We start from the raw sequence: 14,644 nt of genomic DNA, 5'->3' as shown, positions 1-14,644 counted from the left end.
TTTCTTTTTCTGATAGATTACGTCATCGCGTAAATTTGCGACAAGTTTCACACAAACAAAAGCCAAATCTTTTGTTGTTTTTTTTTTTCATAAGTATTGCTCGAGTTTTTAGATTTCTTTTAGTTGCAATTAATAACAACAAGTTTATATTGTTTACATGCAAATTATGTTTCGTCATGCGGCAAAAGTAAAACAAACAATAGAACGTATGTACACAATAGTGAAAACAAATTCTTGCAAAATCGTGCATTAAACACCGTATAATATAGATATACAACAAATAAAGGTAAACGAAAACGAAACACATGCGCATACAAAAACGGTGCACAGTAACACCACAAACCATCACAACAAATCATGCTATACAAGACGTGCGACTTACGAAGTAAAAAAGGTTCAACATTAAATTAGAAACCACAAACAGGAAACTAAATCAATAGTTAAAACGGAAACGAAAAACCATAGCTACACTTCAACGGAGATATCAAACTGTGAACTGTTATCCCTATCATCACAATACAGGCTGAGCTAGTATACTCAGAGCGGGGAAGGAAATGTTTGACAGTTCCTAGTATATACATTTCATCATGTGTATGTGGTTGCATTGAGCGTGTTTTTCTTTGACGAGTGGAACATTTTCTTCTTTTTATGATTTCGACCAAAAGCCAGAAAGAAGTCCTGCGAAAGCGTATGGAGTTGGAAACGTCCAACGGGAAACGGTAGATGGGAAGGTGTTTGGCAATTGCCTCCCTCACTTCAACTGCAACTCATTTTTGGTAAAGGCAATAAGATTTATGATGTTCCTGCTATAATCACTAGAGCTTGAGTTAGTTTGCACATCGTATCAAAGATGGGGCCGGGACAGGGACGTTCTCCCACCAGAGGGGGACATTGAAGGTAGAACATAAAAGCGGAAATTAACTACAGAACCACATACGCACCTTCATCATCAGCAGTAGCGTATTGAACACGATCAGCATCATTATAAAGTACTCGAATGGCGTCGAGACGACGATGCGCCACACCTTGTATTTAAAACTATTCCGCTTGTTTGGCATGTAACGCTCCAGAGGCCTAGCACCTATCGTAAAGTCTATGCACGATTTCTGGAAGTGTATAAGACGGTTTGTTTCGAGAGAGAGAGTAATTGTTTAATAAGAGATGTTCGCATTCTAACCTTCCGGTCGATTATTTACAACACGCAAAGCATGTGTTAACGGGTTGTTTTACCTGATTTTTATCTATCTCACCGTCCTGTAGTTCCGCTTCACCTTGCTCTTGGAATGTAATGATAATCAAGGCCACGAATATGTTAACAAAGAAGAATGGAAACACTATGAAGTACACTATGTAGAATATGGACATTTCTATTCGAAAGTTTTGGATTGGACCCTTGTCTTCGTAGGTAGCGGCCATCGAGTTTTGGAGCACTCTGGAAGAGAAAGGCAGTGAGAGAGCAAAGATCAGCAAGCAGCAAGCAAGGAATAGCAAAACATTAAGTGCATACTGAGGCCAGCCTTCGCCCGTTTGTACGGCGAACAATGTTAACATGGCGGTTGCCACATTGTCGTAGTGGAAGCTTTGTGTCTTCCACTCCCTTGGTTCCCTTCGTGGCAGTTGATCAGCACCATCATACACGAAAAAGTGGCCCCTGGAAGGAATAAGGAGCAAAACACGAACACTGTGAAACACTGCATCCAGCCACTGACTCATCCTCGTACGTACTTGCACTCTTCGCTCGTATGCTTGCTGTCGTCGGTGCAGTAGAAAAACTTCCCATTGAACAGCTGTACCGCGATGACGGCAAAGATGAACTGGAACAGTATGTAAACGATCAGGATGTTGATGACGTTCTTGAGCGAGTTGACCACGCAATCAAACACTGCCTTCAGCTTTGGCACACGTTTGATTGTTTTCAGCGGACGCAGCACGCGCAACACCCGTAACGATTTGATTGTGGAAAGGTTCTGACCGGCACTGCTGCCGGTCATGTCAAAGCCGAAGCTGACGGCAGCACAGATAACGACCACGGCGTCCATAATGTTCCAGAACTCGCGCAGATAGCTGCCCGGGTGCAGTATAACGCCGAGATCGACGATCTTGAGCAACATCTCGATCGTAAACACGCCGGTAAAGGCGTAATCGAAGAAGTTGAGTATTTTGTTGCGGGGCGAGTCTTCCTCGACGGGATCCTCGGCGGCTAGTGCGATCGATGACAGTGAGATAACGACCATGATGAAGAAGTCAAAGTATCGTAGATTTACTACCCAATGGGCCGCACAACGTATACTGGAAAGAAGAACGTACGTTTAAGGTCAACAGAATCCTTGTCGGACAATCCTGAAAGACTCTACGGTTAAAGGCCGAATTGCATATACTTACGGGTTAGTTGGAGACAGCACAAACATGGATGAGTATGGCAGCATCGGTTTTGGCCCATCCGGTATCTCATCGTCGTCCTCCTCCTTGTCTTCCTCCTTTTTCTTTCCTTTTGTGCTACCACCGCTACCGTTGCCTCTAGTGGGCGATGGAGACGACACTTCCACACGTGGCGGCGACCCGTCCGTTTGCATCTGCAGCGCTTCCATTTCCTTGTCCAGCTCCATCTGCTGTTTTTCCTTGTTCTCCTCCAGTTGCTCCTCCTCGGCGGCGGTTAACTCCTGTGCGTTGGCCAAATTGTCGACAGCGATAGCCAAGAATACGTTCAGCAGTGTGTAGTTACCGAACAGCACCAGAATGATGAAGTAGAGCGAGTAGATCATGCCCTTCTTGTGGCCGCCCTGCGACTCGATGCCCTGGTACATGACTTCATTCCAATCTTCGCCGGTGAGAATTTGGAACACGGTCAGCAGCGCGATTGGAAACGTGTTGAAGTTCGTTGGCGGTGTACCGTCGGGCAGGTTGAACTGACCACCAAACAGCTGCATGCCGAGCAGCGCGAAGATCAGTATGAACAGGAACAACAAGAACAGCAACGAAATGATGGATCTCATTGAATTGAGCAGCGAGATGACAAGATTACGAAGCGAGGACCAGTACTTGGTGACCTGAAACAGAGACCATACCACCATTTTGTTGACCAACTCCGTCTCTTGGCAGATGTGCACATCCCAAACAATGTTACCTTAAATATTCGCAGCAAGCGTAATGCTCTCAGCACAGACAAACCGAACGATCCTCCCTTCACCTCTGACCACACCACCTCGAATATCGACCCACTGATGACGACACAATCGAACCGGTTGAAGGATGACTCGAAGTATATTCTTGGCCCCAGTGCATACATCTTGATCCACATCTCCATCATGAACAGTCCGAGGAACACATACTCCGCGTAATCTAAAATCAGGAAGACATTCATTAATAACGCAACACACCAATACAGCAAGCTGTTTGCAAAGGCTTACACAAAAACTGTGTCAACCAGTTCGGCTGTCCATAGTGTTCGACCGCCACGCAGACGGTGTTGAAAAAGACCAGCACTATGACGAACCAGTAGAACCACTGCGTTTTCACCGTGTGCCTAATCCAGAATCGGAATCGCTTCTCCGCCCTCCAGAACCCTTTACATTTCCCTTGTGTTTTCACTTTGGCTTTAAGGTATCCTGGAAGAATAAAGCAGAAACAGTGCATTAGTACTGGGCGCAGAAAGAAAGGACCGTCCTACTGGCTACCAAGGCGGTGTTTAAATCTACTTCATTACTGTTGGCAAATTGTTAGAGAATGATTGCAAATGAAAAATGCGTATGTTACAATCCGAAATGAATTAAGTGCAAAAGTATTTAGTTGCAACTCTAAGTAAATTTGTACAAAGCAGAGTAAAATCCCATAAGTGAGTTACGAAACATCTGATTTGATTGGATGATGAGTGAAACATCACTAAGGTGAGCTATTAGAATGTGCACCTGAATGTATGCAAAAATATAGCATATGACGACCTGCATAGACTGATATTGCTATGAAAACTGTTTTGCATACATTCAGGCGTTAAACATCCTCGACTCAAACCAGTGGTCTGCCGATGAGAGGAAACATATTTTTGATTCGTTTACTGCTACAGAATGCTTAAATTTATATAGCTCTTTCGATAATACCTAACTACTCTTTTTTGCGATTACAAGCTAATAGTGTAACAGTGTAATCTCTACAAATTATATGCTAAATGTACGCAATGCTTTGACGATCACACTCCCATGAGTTGGAATCCTGAGAATGATTTCTGCTACAAGCGCTTCTGAACAACCGCAAACCTTTACCTAATACGTCAGCATTTCCCAAAACATTGGCACTGGTATTTACATTAGCTTTTTTTACAGAAAGGAAACAGTTTGCATATCATATGCGCTAGCACCTACGAAGAAGCGTAGTAATTGATTGTGAAATAAATGACACATCCGTACCTTTACCTTTCTTGCGCTTTGGAACAAACACTGCGCGCGGAAGTCATGGAGAGTTTTTGGTATTGTTTTTATTTTTTTGCATTTGTTTCGTAACATTATTTAAGATTTGTTTATGGTTTTTTTGTTTTGGTTTTCAGCGAGCATTTAATGCACAGCGTTGTGAGACAGATCGCGTGACGATGGGGATACAGTGCATGCAACATGAAATAGAAAAGACAGATGAAGATAACCCAACAAACAAACGGGACACAAGAAGAAAAACAAACAAACGGACAGATAGAAACAGAGTAGTAGAGTAGTAGTAACACCCAAAACAGAAAACCAATCGAAACGGAACACGATCACGGACATGGATAGAACACGTTTGCAGCTGTCACAGAGTGTTGTGGTGTGTGGTGTTGTTCGGTGTGTTTGTTATGTTGGTTAGGTTGTAACGTATGTTGGGATATGTGTGTTACGTGTCCTTTCAGGACGATAGCCTTGTTAAACCCGATCCATGAAACTATCCACAGAGCTACGGTAAGGAACATTTGTAATGCATGTTGATTGCATACTTTCAGGCGACAACATTAAGGCCGCTGAAACAAAGCCATCCTTTTTTGTGTGTGTGTGCGTGTGCAGTGTTTTTGTTGTGTAAGTGTGCTGTTGTAATGACGGGGGAACAGATATAACCCTTGTGAAAAATTGATCAAGTTACCGTCATCACCACAATCATCATCCGGATCATCCTCCTCGGTGTCGGTAGATTTGGATTTGCCGAGATTTTTCAGCTTTTTCCGCTTGGCAGCAGCACGCCTCCGGGCTGTGTATGATCGGTAGCAGGCAGACCGGCACAGTGTTGCGCATAGAAAGCAAAGAAAATTGTATTAATCAAGTGAGCTGTTAGCAGCAGGAAAGAAAGGAAGCAAAGAATGAACAAAACCAGATGTTATGGAGTGGCAAAAACGGTAAAACGCTTTTTTTTACTTTTGTTTTGTTTTCCATCTGACAACAAACGCCAAGCGCCGTAAAAATTCTCTCACTCTCACATTCGCTCACTCTCATGGTTGATAAGCTCTCCCAAAGGGTGCGTTTTTCGCGCGCGCAAAATAACAACACGCACACACGTACGCCCGGAACGGTTCGCACGAGCACAGGCTCACGTGATAAGCGTGAACACCCGTGGAAAACCGTTCATCAGGCGGTGCAGTTCATCCGCGGTTGTTGTTCATCTCGGTGATGGTTGATGGTGTAGGTGTAAGTAAACTACCGCTCCGTTCCAAACCCCGATCGCAAGCGGCTGTAACGGGTCGCTCGGCATCGGTTTGGAGCACTGCCGGCGGCGCATGCGAAGTATGCCGGGGGTTTTTGGTATTTGTTTGTGCAATACCAGGCGCATACGGCACACGTGTCGTCCCGGTGGCAGGTGTCCAATTTCACGGAATGGATGAAGTGGAGTTTTCCCCGCGCACGAACGCAGGGTGCTACGCGGTACTGGGACGGTGCGTGAGCATGCGGTGGATTTGTTCTAGTTTCCCTGAATTGTTTCATGTGCTGCGGTGAACCGAACCGGTATAAATCCGATGCCATAATTCGTACCGATTCGTGTCTACCCCCCTCTCCCACCAGCTAATCGCGAATTGCGGATGCAGCTTAATTGTATTCGTGTGCTTCGATAGCGGTGCGGAAGGATCGATGTACGGTAATATAGGATGAGCGATAGGGCAAACAGAACTACAAAAGGATCACATACAATGGGCTACGAACCTTCCATGATGTGCAACCGTTCCTCCTCGGTGGTGCGCTCCTCGGCCAGGATTACTTCCTCTGTGTTTGATTATGGTGGTGTGTGTGTTTGTGTTCGAGCATTAGGGAGGTGCAAGATGACGGATTGTTCCATTTTCCAGATGGAGGTCATGATACGGTGGTCCAAGATGGGGGCGCACATTCGCACGAACAGACGAAATACGTATGCGTGTGTTGGTTAGTGTGTGTGTATGTGTGTTCGTATGTATCGAGAGTTGCAATGGGTGTCGTTGAAATGGGAGAATAAAATGACGAGAGTAATTAGTAAGCCAATTAGTAGGCGCTCCGCAGTCGCTCAGCGTACGGGGAAACCGATGGTACGGGGTGCGAGCCGAACTGGGATAGGAATTCGTGCAAGATTCCCGAGGGTGGATGACGTGCAAAGGGGAGGGCAGGGGGTCGGTGAGGTGAGAGTCACTTCGGTGGGACATAGGATACTGGGCGCCTCCATCAGGGCGTGTGTTTTGGGCCCTTCGTATGTCCCACTTGTGGGGTAGGTGGATGAGGGGGGAGATAAGGAAGGAGATGCTGCGGATGAGCGGGATGTTCGTTCGAACAGGATGTTGCATGCACAAGCCGAAACAATAGCAATACTCTACCCGCTTTACAAATCCACTCGACGTAGCCGTTTAGTTCTTTTTCTAGCTGCTGTTGCCTACGTAGCTTCAGAAACTCTTGGCGGTTTTCTACTTTTTCCCTCTCCTTTGCAAACTCTCTACGGGAGGAAAATCGGGAGATAAATGGTTGTAATAGTAGGAAGAGTAACAAACAAACAAAACAAGAACAAACCGAAACAAACACAACAACAGACAGGCGAAATAAAGATTTCCGACCGTGGTTACGTTGGCGTTTCGATATTGTTTTTCTGTTTGATTTTGGTTGCATTCGAAGCTCGCCACATAAAAGCACGGTAGTAGTTTTAGAACAAACAAACGTATTTGATTCTGTCGCAAAACGCATACTGCTGTAAGAGCAGGCAAGGGCCATTTACAGGGCAGATAAAAGAAACTAAAGACAGGAATCAACTGAAAAGGGGGCTTTTTGGGGATGGTATCAAAACATACGGGGGTGGTGGGTGGGAAAAAAGGGTGAGAGTGGTCCTGCAGGGGGAGGTTATTTTTGGGGGGTTTGGAGGGTAGGCAGGCAGATCGTTCGAGCGTGCTACGCGAAGCCGACGGATCTGGTTCGGGAAATCGAGAAAAATCAATTTTAAAACCTGCTTGAGTAATCCAGTCGAGATAGGATGTCATTGCTTCGACAAACATTTGCCTGGAGCGACACTTGTGAAATTGAGCCTGTCGCTCAACGCGTCCTCTTTCGTTGGAAAACTCTCTGCCGTGGTGCCGCGCAGAACCAGGTGGGACGTAAACCAGGTGAAATGGGAAGAGGCAACACAATTTGGCACATTACATCAAATAAAGAGGTACGTAAATGTTGTGAGTTGTAGATGTTTGAAAAAAAAAAGATAGATAGAACACAACAAGATCGAATCGCATAGTAAGATGCGGAATAAAATCAGTAACACATCCACGCAATGCCGGTCGGTTGAAGATTGCCGTTTGGTCCGATGGCGCGCCTGGTAAGCGCGTCTTCCGCACATTGGCGAGACATTGTACCTACCCGCTGAGCACACCGAGAACTAGATTAAGCATGAAAAAGGACCCCAGCACGATGAGCGGCACGAAGTAGATCCAATTAAACGTCGAACCGAGCGCATCGTTCGTCTGGATGGGGAGAAGAAACGGTTAGGCCACTGGGGTTGCGTGAGACCGCAGCAATGTGTTCGAGCAAAAGATCACCTACCCAGTACAGTATCGCCGTCCAGCCCTCCATGGTGATGCATTGGAATACGGTTAACATGGCGAAACCGATATTATCGAAGCTAGTGATGCCAAAGTTGGGCCCTTCCCACTGCTCAATGCAGGTGCTGTCGCTGCTGTTGCAGACGTACGCACCGGTCGGTGCTATCGTATCGTTATCTGCATTGCAAGGCGTAGGAAATTCGCCCTCTTTCACAATTTGCGCTGGAAAGGGTGGAACGCGGTACAGCATGTAAATGGAATTGGGTCATACGGTGCATACGCGTGTAAATACTTACAGATATCCTCTAAGCTATAACAACTCCTGTGCAGCGCACCGGAGTAAAATTCTAAGCCTATGATTGCAAAGATAACAATTGCAAACAAGACCAACAAGCCTATCTGCAGCAATGGTGCCATGGCTTTGATGATTGATTTTAAGACTACCTGTAAACCTGGGTGAGCGCATTGTCGATTAACAGAAAGGAGAGAAAGAGAACAGCATGTTAGTATTTTTGATTGAGTTTACCATTCTGCTTTCTACACTGCACAAATATCCTTGTTAAAAATAACAAAACAAATGTCACATATGCAATTTTGTTGTACGATTTGCATACATCCAGGCAAATATGCAAACGAAGCTAATAGACGTTTGCAAACGAAAAATTGAATCGTTTGGCTGTGACATTTTTTTGTTTGTTATTTTTAACAAGCTTTTACAAGTGATTTACCATTCTACATAACTTATGCTTAAAAAAAAAAACTGCTAAAAATCAACTATGCTTCAACCTTTTTTGAACACATACTGGTAAGTAAAGTTTACTGGATATTACACAAATGTCAAAGCTTTTTTATAGTTTCAGTAACCATAATCAACTCTACGGGTGTGGTAATAAAACGGCTACCACCAAGGACTCATTGCCTTAGATGCTTAACGCCTGAAGGTTTGCAATATATTTTGTTCGATGATGAATGTGTATACCATAGTTGGGTGACTGCTGATGACGCATTTTATATATTGCATATCTTCGGGCTATGAGCTAAAAATAAAATCAATGCTCAAGGATAAAACTACCACACTTATTCAAAAAAATGTTGATTGTTAATTGATGATTATGTACGTTCTAATACTAAAAAAAGAAACAAATCATATTTCTAATCACACAATTAATGTTAAATTATGCAATAAACTACAAATCAAACAAAGAATGGTTTAACACATTGTGTACTATTTCTAAGTTGGCCAACGATGTCGGCAGCTAGTTGACTACTCACTAGGAATTCCAGAAACTAATTTTAAGGGCCTTAACACACGGATCGCCCTTAGTGTTCTCAGATCTACTTCCGGTCCCTTTTGGGGGAACAATGTGATGAATCTAGCAAAACAAGAGCAATCCCAAATGAGATAAGGATCAGTTAGGACATTAAGTAAGAGAATGAGTTACAGCTAGCAAGGCGTGAAAGCAAGCGAAGAAATTGAGCTGTACTAAGATTTATGTAACACGCTTCGTTACAGAATTGTTTGCCTAATGTTAGTTCTATATACCGCAGCCTTCAACAGAAACCCGCTCCATTGTTAATCAAGTGTTTCAGCTGACGGAAATAACGACATTATGGAAATTTTTACGACCGCCGAAAAACGAATCCGAACACAATCAAGCATTTCATTTTGATTCGCTTCGCACTTGACCTCCTCCGGCGGGTCCCGATCCTATTAAGGTCAATCTCACCAACCAGTTACACCTCTTCCCATTAGTCTGCAACCTTGTCGATGCTTTCGGTTTACGATGGATTTTGCATATCAGCAGGTCTTGACATACTTAGGTCATGGATTCGAGCACAATGACGGTCGGTAGCGTTGCGCTGGGCTGCTTAACTAAAACCACTACATCCTAGGTACTATTCCTAGCGTATAATAAAAGGACAAACCGCTGTACAGTAAGAGCAACACAACTAGTAGCAAATAAATGCGGCACTCATCAACCAACTCGGTCGACGAAGAGCCAACAATACACGCGCGACTGGCAAAAAAGATTTGTGAGAAACACCGTACTTGTCTAGCACTATAACTGGCCACTAGAAGAACTATTGTTTTATTTTTTTGCTAGAATTAATTGACAGTGACGAAAACGCAAACTCCCGGCATCTTCGCTTACTTGGAATCCTTGAAACAAGCTTTAGTGGCCGCAAAACACGAAATGATCGAAGCATTCGCAAATCAACATCAACGTTGGCCTCAGCAAAAATAGTCATTGAACTGTGGCGAATGAACAAAATCGGCATTTTAATAGAGCATTATTTACATTTTATGCAGCGACAGATACAGGGAGAAATCTTATAGTGGAGATTTAGGGCGAATTACGGGAGCTCACCGCTTCTTCGGCGAAGCTCAAGTGCTTTCCTGCAAATGTAGAAGAATTTCCTTTTCCCCGATGAAAACACGGTTCCATCCGACCCGCCAGACTACTTACCCCGTAACTACGACGAAAAAATCCATTATGTTCCATATGTTCCTGAGGTAGGAGTGTTTGTGCATAACAAACCCTAAGGCGAGGATCTTCAGTGATGCTTCGACGCAAAAGATGCCCAAAAAATATGCTTCCGTTTTTTCCAGCTTCTGAGCAAGTATCGTCTTGTCCCCATGAGGTAAGTGCTCCTCCAGAGCCAATACCACGCAATTGGCAATGATTGTCAGCAGCACAGCGTACTCGAACGGAGGCCATTCAATTATGAATCGTGTGTATCTGGTGGATTTGGGGCGTTTCGGGAAAATTGGATGCGCGAATTTTAGCAAAACAGCAGCACCACGATTTTGGATTTGAAATGCGGCCCATTACGACCGTGTACTTACTTTCTAATGATGTTGTCCTCTGATAAAATAAATAACGAGGTGGGTCCGCCTCCAGCCAGAGGCTGACCCCCTTGACTGCTGGGGCCACCCATTCTATCAGCTAAATAGTGGCCTCCTTTGCGTCCAAACTGTGTCCCGTTCGAGGTCTGACCTGCGAGCGCCGCTTCTTGAGCCGCAGCTAACCTGTAAGATACATTTGAACGATGAATTAGTGGAGGATAAGTATTAGCGCTAAAGGGGATACAAAAAGGGCTCTGTGTTTCAAATACGCCTAATGGTATGCAATTTGCAAACATTACGATGATTCTCTGCGCGCAGTCCAGCGTGAAGAATTTGTTATCGTATCAATTGGGACTGTTGTAGTTCTGCATATGTAATGTGCATATGTATGCAGGACGATCGAAGTTTGAACCTAAATCTTAATATCTAAATAATGTTTATGTTCATTTTCATAAATGTTATTGTTCATAAATACGATGAAGTCACCGTAAGCTTTTATTGCAAAAAGTTTTTCTTTTGCCAAGGTGACCGACTCTTCAGTTTGCAGTTTAGAGAGACTTAAGTTCGGTAAATAATAAATATCCAGCACACAATCGTTGCTGCAAAGTCATCAGTTATTTGCCTTAATGGCAACATCTTTTAACACCTCCAATTTTGTCAAAGTTATGCTATTACTTCTTCACATTTAAACTATTAATTGTTTAATAAAAATATGCAGAAATAGAATTTTAAGCTGGAGTTCTATTAAATTCTCATAACTTAAAGGGGCTTGGAGTCTGGTTCGAATAGTTAAAGTCTAAAACGCTTTGCTTTTATTAGTTTCTGTTAGTTGAAGTTCGCGCTTCATAATCTAAATTCTAAATTCAGAAAACTTTCAGCATTCAGTGAATAACTGTATGAAGTCAAAGGCTAAAAAGAGTTAAACTTTATTATACATATATTTATGAACATTTGTTTACCAATTGTCATGCCCCGATTTAGTTGTCCTTAATCAATGCAACATTAGAATACACACTTGTAGACAAATAAAAGTAGCTAATAGACAAAATATGCTCAGTCAAAAATAGCGTGACTTTGAATCAAAATTTAGTGGTAACGACTGTAAACGTTACGACCACTAAACACACCCACATGACGATAAACCACAAGTACTAGTACGCACCCAGCATACAGATAGTGATTTTGAATGAAAAAATCAAATGTGCATCGAAGCTTAATTCTATCTGCCTTTGTTGCAGCACATCATCTACTTATGCAGAGGGTGACCGATCCGGTCTAGATTATCCTACCCACTTTTGCACAAACCCGTAAAGAGAAATTGCTACTTCCTTTCCTCCTTTTTGCTCCCCGAACCCGGGCGGTTCGTACAATCCAATAGTTTAGCTAGCATTAAATCAGGTCGAATGCTTGAAGCACTGGCCAGGTACGCAAACGCCCACATTGATGATGATGATGATGTGCAGCAGCAATCAGCTTTTCCTGATGAAAGGGAAGAACGGCTCATCAGCATTCGGGGAACAGCTAAAAGCACCATAATCAGACGGCTGCTGTGGCTGAGGCTGCCGTACTTCGTTAGTCGACGCTATTGCAGTGCCCGAGCTGCATCGATCTGGGCAGGATAAATTTAGACTGGCAGTGCAGCACGGTGAACAATGGCTGCATGCATGTATGCAAACTCACTGCGCCTTACACGGGATGCGCTCGGCGAACGGAAAGAATGATGCTTTATGCTTTCCAGTCGGAGCTCAACAGTCCGCAATAGAGTTCATCAACCGCGCAGGCAGGCGGAAACGGAACTGGGTCACAAATGGCCGCTGGGATTTCGTTCAATCTACTATTGCATACTACTGCAACATTACTGCTCGCCTTCTTACGTATTCTCGAGATGAACGGTTTTACTTTACGGTGCGAAACTATCGTTTAGTGTCACCATTAAACGACTCACCAGCAATACGCGAATGGTCCACCTTTGTTTGCTCAGAACACGCAAGTTTCACGCCCGAGGCCATAAAGCCGTAGTCATTTGTTTCGATTCAAACAAGTTGCAAATTGCGAACCTTAGCCTACAAACGAGCGCACTATTGCCAAGTACCTGTTATTTTGAATGTTTTTGCACGAACGCGAAGCAAAACTTACAGGCTGATGGTGGGACAGGCGGGTGTTTTGTCCCCCTGATACAAATCACAACAACCATTACGCGAAACCACGTACTCGAGGAAGCAAAGCGACACCGGTACACCGACAGCGTACGAGATTTACAAACGAACCGCACGGATATGGGCTTCAGTCACGAGACAGCACAAACCATCCACAAGCAAACGATTTGCTGTTCAGTGGATTCCCAGTCGGGTGGAGCGACAGTTGCGTCCTCTTGTCAGATATCTCACTTGAAGCTATGCAATGATTTATGATTAATTTTTATTGATTTTTATGGGTTGCATTGAAGCCAACCGTTGCGCACAGCAGAACTGCATTAGGCTGTACAATATATTCGTCGAAAGGATGGGATAGTATCATAAATATGTAAATGTCATTTTCATAAAAACAACGCCTCTGTGTATGCAATGTGTAATCAAGTATTAACGATTTTATACGAACAACAAAGCACAGAAACATGAATCATACAGCAACCTTCATAAGTTATAAGTATTTGGATGAAACGTGTCATAGAAAATAATTCCAACACTGTCAAAATGGTACACAATGGTGACACATCTACAACAGTGATTTTGCTTTTCGCTTGAGGTAAAAATAATACGCCTGGAGGTAAGCAACTCTTGTATCGTACAGCCTTTGATCATCAAATGGCAAAGATAAACGTACATTGCATACATTTAGGCGTAGAATATACTACGTATGAGTACAATATGTTTTTTCTCATTAAAACATGTAGAATTATGCAATCCACGTGTATAATCAGGAAAAAAGCAGCCCGGAAATGTAGAAACTATAACATAAGGCCACGGACCAATTAAATTGACCGTATCGATTCCTTTCAAAAGAACTATTTTGCCTTTTGTTTTGACTTACAGCAGTAGTCTCCTTCCCCACGCAATTGTACTACTCCTTCCGGACCCGGGGGTTGCTTACTAATCGCACCATTTACGCTGCGTGACAGAGACCTCGCCCTCGAATCGATGATTGATGTCGGTGAATTAATCCCCACCGTACGCGTATCAACTGTTGCGCGTGAAACGATCCAACCGTGTGACCACGTAAAGAAAAGGAAACTAAACGGGACCAAGGCACATTGCGTGACAGTGCAGCGAAGTTGACTGTCGCTAAAAATTACGATTAGCAACGAAAGTGAGTAAATTATACACTGGATGATGCCACCATCACGCGGCAAACGATAGCGCCTCCATTCATCGCAGGGCAGCGCTTGTTTGTCATTTCCGGCACTGTTTAGTGCCACACGGGCGTAACGATCGCGTATCATGAAATCACCATAAATTCAGGTGAATACACAATTCGGCTGCCTGCACCAGAAGCAATCCGGGACGGCCATAAATTGTGATGTCCTTCGTATTACTGCGTTCGTTCTGCGGGCTCCAGCAACCGGACGATTTTGTCGAAATGCTTAACCTTACAAGCACTTCATTCACCGGAAGATTTGGAACGCTAAATCCGTTGGTGAATTTGCTATCGTTTTCCGAGCAACACACGTCACCCAGCGTCACTCTATCGGATCGTATAAAACATTCAAACGGATAATGTACTCCTTAACCACCACTGCGGACATGCTACATGCCCAGCACCAACAAGTCAGCCGTATCAGGCCGTGAAGGTTGTGGGTACGAAATCATACG

General features: G+C 43.9%; 1 protein-coding gene across 1 annotated transcript in view; it reads right to left on the bottom strand.

Annotated features, from left to right (window-relative positions):
- The window catches only part of LOC128298218 (voltage-dependent calcium channel type A subunit alpha-1), an 86,321-nt gene that overhangs the window by 25,371 nt on the left and 46,306 nt on the right, over positions 1–14,644 (bottom strand). The window contains exons 4-20 of the mRNA XM_053033963.1: positions 10,836–11,018; positions 10,456–10,728; positions 9,260–9,360; positions 8,284–8,439; positions 7,989–8,209; positions 7,806–7,909; positions 6,785–6,900; positions 6,147–6,206; positions 5,098–5,202; positions 3,408–3,605; positions 3,125–3,339; positions 2,549–3,047; positions 2,383–2,515; positions 1,726–2,289; positions 1,508–1,651; positions 1,231–1,432; positions 942–1,106 (exon numbers count right to left, since the gene is read on the bottom strand). Coding sequence (XP_052889923.1) covers positions 942–1,106; positions 1,231–1,432; positions 1,508–1,651; positions 1,726–2,289; positions 2,383–2,515; positions 2,549–3,047; positions 3,125–3,339; positions 3,408–3,605; positions 5,098–5,202; positions 6,147–6,206; positions 6,785–6,900; positions 7,806–7,909; positions 7,989–8,209; positions 8,284–8,439; positions 9,260–9,360; positions 10,456–10,728; positions 10,836–11,018 — 3,439 coding nt within the window. The remainder of the gene's footprint in view (positions 1–941; positions 1,107–1,230; positions 1,433–1,507; positions 1,652–1,725; positions 2,290–2,382; positions 2,516–2,548; positions 3,048–3,124; positions 3,340–3,407; positions 3,606–5,097; positions 5,203–6,146; positions 6,207–6,784; positions 6,901–7,805; positions 7,910–7,988; positions 8,210–8,283; positions 8,440–9,259; positions 9,361–10,455; positions 10,729–10,835; positions 11,019–14,644) is intronic.

Source organism: Anopheles moucheti, chromosome 2 (assembly GCF_943734755.1).
Source record: "Anopheles moucheti chromosome 2, idAnoMoucSN_F20_07, whole genome shotgun sequence".
NCBI lineage: Eukaryota > Metazoa > Arthropoda > Insecta > Diptera > Culicidae > Anopheles > Anopheles moucheti.
Note: the sequence above shows the minus strand (reverse complement) of the source record. Positions and strands in the feature narration are given on the sequence as shown.